General features: G+C 46.2%; 1 protein-coding gene across 2 annotated transcripts in view; it reads left to right on the forward strand.

Moving 5' to 3' along the window:
- ASAP2 (ArfGAP with SH3 domain, ankyrin repeat and PH domain 2) overlaps window positions 1–6,085 on the forward strand; it is a 201,839-nt gene that overhangs the window by 88,816 nt on the left and 106,938 nt on the right. For both annotated transcript variants that reach the window (XM_025354932.1, XM_025354933.1), the window contains exon 3: window positions 1,470–1,615. In XM_025354932.1, the coding sequence (XP_025210717.1) occupies window positions 1,470–1,615 (146 nt within the window). The remainder of the gene's footprint in view (window positions 1–1,469; window positions 1,616–6,085) is intronic.

Genomic DNA, 6,085 nt, shown 5'->3' on the forward strand with positions numbered 1-6,085 from the left:
AGTCCCCCAAATGCCACTAGAGGTCAAGGACATGGTGCTTCCCCCCTAGGATGGGCGAGCAGACCATTTATGGGTCATAGGGATTGGCTGAGGGTCCAGGACTGCCCTCCAGGAACAAATGTTCCCTCGTTTTCCCTCATTGTCAGGCCCAGCCTGGGCATTGGCATTAGCCGACAGTGGTCTTATTTCCCCGAGAAGGAATTTGGGAGCTACAGACGGGCTCTCAGGATCTGTCCCCTGGTGGAGGAGCTGCAGCACTAAGGCTGTCTCTGGTGGAGTTCACATCCAAGTTCACACTGCAGGTCTAGCTGCCCTGTTGTGCCTGTCAATAGTTGTGTTATATTTCCAATTGAACTGATGAAAACAGAAATTAGGTAGCCATGGAGATAGAAGTTGTTTTTTTATAGACTGGCTGGTTTCATTTGAAAGTGCCTGACCTAGTAGTGAGGGAATTATATTCAACCACATTAATTTACCAGAATCACCTGTGTCCCCTCCCCCATTCCTACCCACGGTTCTGAATCAGAGGTCTGAGATGGGACAGTGGTGTCTAGAGTTTGGTGAAAATCCATGCATGCTTTTGGTAGCCAGTAGGGATTGAGAACCACTATGCCAGAGACCCAGAGTCCAGATTTTCACTCTTTCAGGTGCTACTTTGAGGCCTAAATGATAATAAAATGCTATTAGACGTAGCACCTGGTTTGCTTTTTCTGCTCAAACAACATGTGTGTTGTCTAATATTTCAGGCACACGACTTGGTCAAAGATGAATACAACTTAGTCTGTAAACTCTAAGCACATCCATTGTATGGGGAACACATTTAGCAGACCATTTCAATATAACATGCTGAGTGCAAGGATAGGAGAGGTGCCAGTGAAATACCCAGGGTGTAGGGCAGAGTCATGGAAGGCTTCCTGGAGGGAGCATGAGTCTGTAGGATGCAGAGGAGTTTGGGAGGGAAGGGCCCCTGGGTAGAGGTTGCATCCTGAGCAGAGCCACTGAAGCTGCAAAGACCACTGCTGTTCCTGTGTGAAAAGGAGAAGGAGCTGCGGTGTGTGGCTCTGAATTAGAGTCCTGGGTTTCAGGCTAGAGAGGAATGGGGCATCTGTGGTTGAGTTTCTGGGAGGGGACTGAGTCTGGTGACTTCTGCCATCATTTGGTGAAGGAAGAGTCCTCGGAGGGGTGGAAATGTTGTGTGTCCTTGGCCATCTCATCTGGTAATGCCGAGGACCACTGGACGTGGGCAAGGGCTTCCCCTCTTGCACACCACACTTGTTCTTTGGGATCTGTTGCTGGCACCACGGGTTGTTGTCACGATAACGAAGCTATTTCTGTTCCTGGTGCAGCTTGATTTTTCTCAGATTTTTCTTCTGCTGATGTGTTCAGTGTTATTCACAACCGAGAAGAACCTGGTGGGGAGTGAGGGTGGCATGCCTGAGACTCACAGCGCCTCCCTCATTCTGTTGCAGCTCACGTGGAAAATGAAGAGCAGTACACCCAGGCTCTGGAGAAGTTCGGTGGCAACTGCGTATGCAGAGATGACCCGGATTTAGGAAGCGCATTCCTGAAGTTCTCAGTGTTTACAAAGGAGTTGACAGCTCTTTTCAAAAACCTGGTAAGCAGCTCTGTGTATGAAATGCTGCGGTTGCTTCAGATGGGAAAGAGGCTCAGTAGAGGATACTTAAGGTTTGTTTGATGTACTAGGAATGCATTTCATAGTTCCTTGGGTACCTAAACGCATTATGTTTTCTATATACATTGGGTCAATTTGGAATAAAGTTTAAAACTGTAATTTTTACTTTAGCAGGACTTAAAATTCAGCTCTGCAATTTAAATGTACACAGCTATGGGACAAAACGGGTAAATGCATTCATCTTCTTAAGGGCCTCTGATTTGAATTTTTAATAGTTTCTAAACTGTGTAGAATACTCTCTGGTAATTATAGTAGGCATTTAAGCTTATAATATTTAATAAATATGTTTCAGGCCCGTCTTACACAGCAAGGTAACCTGTAATCAAAGCACAGAAATTACCATGAATATTTAAAGGCCTTTTGTGCTCCCAAGTGTAGAACCTAAAATAAAACCTGGCCTGAGAGCAGTGCCTGAGTTTTTAGCCGTGGGAATGTGGCACTGGTGCCTGCTGCCTGTGGCTGCTGCTTGGTACTGTGGGTGAATCGCGCCTTTCTTGTGCCTGGCAGCTCTGTGCTGTCCTCGTGATGGGGACAACGTTTTGAAGAAGTGGGCAGCCCAAGAGGGCTGTTTGGGACCCTGCCCTGGTGGAATAGACCCTGGGATTGCCCCAGCTTTTCTTTCCTGTTTGTCTTCTCCAGTTTCTCCTAAAGGCCATGGAAGAGGTCAAGAACTCAGTAATGCTTTCTCTGTAGGCCACAAATAACAGCATCTTTTTCATGTCCTCTATTAGAAAGCTCATAACAAGTGAAAAACAGCTCGTTCTTGAGATGGTGATGACAGTGATTTTGTGAGAGTGGCCTTAGAAGGGGAGAAATGAGGGAACATCACGTGTGAGTTCCTAATGGGAAGAGCAGGAGCACTCGGGCCCTTGTGCTCTCTCCCCATCTTCACTTATGAACATTTCTGTAGGAAATGGTAAAAGTAAAAAGCTGTTGCTCTGCTTGAGCTTTTCACTTGGAGGAATTTGAAATCCCTTGGGGCTTTGGTTGCGCTCATCCCTCTTCATCCCTATCCTAGAGTGGCGGCCCACCTGCTCAGCAGTGGAGCCCTCGCCCTGCCTCAGCCCCGTGCCCTGGACGCTGGCAGGCATGCATGATAGGGTCTCACCACCGGGTCGGGAAAGAGTGGAGATTTTTTTTAAACTGGAGAAACTGCATGTGCCCAGGGTAAAGAGCCATAGATGCTGCCATGGAGGGCGTCTCCTGGTGGAAAAGTCAGTTGGCTGCCTGCTCTCCCCACACCTGGGTGGATAAGCCCTTTCCATACACACAGAGCTGCCTGTGAGCCTCCTGGTGCCTCACGCTTCAGTGCAGATGAGCAGCCTCCAGCATGAGGGAGACCAGAATTAGCAGAAAAATGAACGTACGGGAAGACTGAGATGCAGCTTGCTATTAAAGAAGGCCAGGGACATGACTAAGGTAAGAAAATATAACATTAAAAATCCAACAGGAAGGGTTGGAGTAGAGGAAATCTCTTAGAAAATAGATCCAAAAGACCAAAAAGTGGGAAATAGATAAAAGACAAGACAAGGATTAATTCTCAAGGCTCAGCATCCAACTGGCAGGTATTTTAGAAAGAGAGAAGGATGTCATCAGTGCAACAAATCTAAAGACAGTCTCTAAAAATGGAACGGAAGAGTCTCCAAGTTGAGAGGTTCGCAAGTGCCCAGCGCAATAAGGGAAAAGACTTACCCTAAGCATCCCTGTGTGAACTTGCAAAAGATCTTAAAAGCTTCCAGACAGCACCCAGAGGATTCGGAATCAGAATGGTGGTGAGCTTCTCAGCAGCAGCACTGGAAACGTTACAGCATGGAGCAATGCCATTAAAATCGTGAGGAAACTAACTCAGCCTGGAATTATGCCCAGCCAATCAAATATGAGAGTAGAATTAAAGATATTTTCAGACATGCAAGGCTCAAAAACTTTGGCTCCCATGTGTCATTTCTCTGAAACTCCTAAAGGATGTGTTTTAGTAAAATGAAGGGGAAAGCCAAGAAAGAGGAAACTGAAAGTCAGGAAACAGGACCCAACACAGGAAAGCAAGCCATGGATGGGAATTCCAAGAGGATGATGGCGAAGGGAAGTCCCAGCGGGGCTGCCAAGCAGGGGGCCTAGAAAGCAGCCAGCCCACGATGGCCAACGATGTAGGAGATGGGTGGAGGCCCGGGTTCTGCTTCTCCCTCCCAGACACCTAGCCCTTTAACTTTATTCATCTGATGGCTAGACCTGGATTGTCTCAGCTCTAACATGGAGAGAATAATGCCATACCTGATTCTGTGGATAGATTATAGCCAGCTGGTGACTCTTATACAGGATAGCTTATTTAATTCTTATGACAATCCCATAAGGTCAGTCAGTGTCATTCCCACTTTACAGATTAGATAACTGAGGCCCTGAATGGTTTGAAGAGCTAATATCTGGCCCGGCACAGTGGCTCACATGTGTCATCCCAGCACTTTGGGAGGCCAAGGTGGGTGGATTGCTTTGAACCCAGGAGTTCAAGACCAGCCTGGGCAACATGGGGAAACCCTGTTTCTACAAAAAATACAAAACTTAGCTGGGCGTGGTGGCTCATGCCTGTAGTCCCTGCTACTCGGGAGGCTGAGGCTGAAGAATTGCTTAAGCTCAGGAAGCGGAAATTGCAGTGAGCTGACATCACGCCACTGTACTCCATCTGGGTGACAGAGAGTGAGACCCTGTCTCAAAAAAAAAAAAAAAAAAAGAAAAGAAGCAGCAGCTAATACCTCTCTTGGGAGGCTCAGAGTCCTTGCCTAGGCAGGCCCACCTGGAGCACTCCACACCATGGAATCCGGACGAAACTAACTTGTCTCAGTTAACAACAAAGGCAGTTGCGCATAGTTAAATAAAATCAATTCCTCCCTCTCCTTTACAAAATTTCCTGCAAAAGCAGAAAGCAGAGCAGGGCCTGCATGTTACAGCTGGTACATTGCTCACCACCCTGTGACTTTGCCAGTTTTTAATACTTCACACATCACTGCAGGTCCTAGTTGCTGTCCATCTTTCTACAGTGAGTAAAAGTATCAATAAAGGTATCCGTGGCAGTGATTTGATGAGCACCCAGGGTGTAGCAATCACTGAGCTATGCATGCAGGATACTCTGTTTCATTTATTCCACTTGACAGCTGTGCAGGATAGTTTGTATTACCATCATCTTAAGGCACACAGTCACTTACAGGGCCCTTAGCTAGTGAGGGACAGAGTTGGGATTCAAACCCAGGTATTAACACTCCAAACCCATGTTGTTGTCCTTGTGACATTTAAAGGAACCACGGCCTCTTATCACCTTCTTGACTGATCATAAGGGTTCAAGTTTCAGCTTGCACTTTATGGAAGTCGGATTGTTGATCCTATTTCCTGGCAAAGATCAAAGAGAGAGAAAATTTCTTATTTGAGCCAAAATTAGCACTTACCACGCCTGATTTTCCAGGCCAGAACCTGTGTGGAAGCTGCACAGCCAGAGGAAGGCCAAGTGGTGGCTCCTGCAAAGCTGGGTAGACGGGGAGTGGATTATAGGAGAAGTCTCCTTTTTTGGAATTTTGTATACCATTCTTCTTCCTATTTTTGGTCACATCTGTCTTATCTCATATTTTCCAAGCCTTGCTTTTGCTTTCCCTCGGGCATTTAAAAACATTTCAGTTCTGTCCAGCTAAGACTCACAGTGCTACCTCTTGTCCAGAAAGAATAACAATTACCACCTACCTGCTTGGAGGCGTGAAAGAATGTTTATAAAGCAGTTGGAAGATCTCCAGAGAAATGCCAGCTTAATATAAAGCAAGATTTTCTTACTAATGGGTGAGATTCTCACCTGCAGAAGTCTGTGAATTTTCTCTGCGGTGATGCAGGATGAAAGGGAAAACCAGGCGGCTCCAGAAATGTGACATGTGTGAAAATAAAGTGCTTATGAAGTCTGCCCGGTTTCAGGGGTTCTTTTCCTCTTCCCAGATGGATGTGAGAATGCTGGAAAGACTCCAGGGGCCACCTGTGTGCTGAGAAGTGGCTCTCTAATGAAAGGCTGCATTTCAGGGCCGGTTTCTGAAAGGTTCGTTACAGATATGTAGTCTCTGTCTCCAGTGTTAGAGGATTGTTAGTGAAAGATGTCCTCACGGTCTGCAGAACCCGCTTTACATGAAGACCAGCATCTGTTGAAAGCAGGGGCCAGTGGGTGCTGATGAGAGAACAGAGTTGCAGCATGAGATCTGAGGTGACCCTGGGCTAAGGAGTTGTCCCTCACCCACGTTGATAGAGGAAATGGAAAGCTCTACCAAGCAACATGCCTATCAGTCATCTTTTTTTTTTTTTTAAAAAACACAGATGATGTGAGTTAGAAGAGTTTTTTTTTTTTTTTTTTTTTTTTTTTTTTTTTTTTTTTTT

Source organism: Theropithecus gelada, chromosome 13, assembly GCF_003255815.1.
Source record: "Theropithecus gelada isolate Dixy chromosome 13, Tgel_1.0, whole genome shotgun sequence".
Lineage (NCBI taxonomy): Eukaryota > Metazoa > Chordata > Mammalia > Primates > Cercopithecidae > Theropithecus > Theropithecus gelada.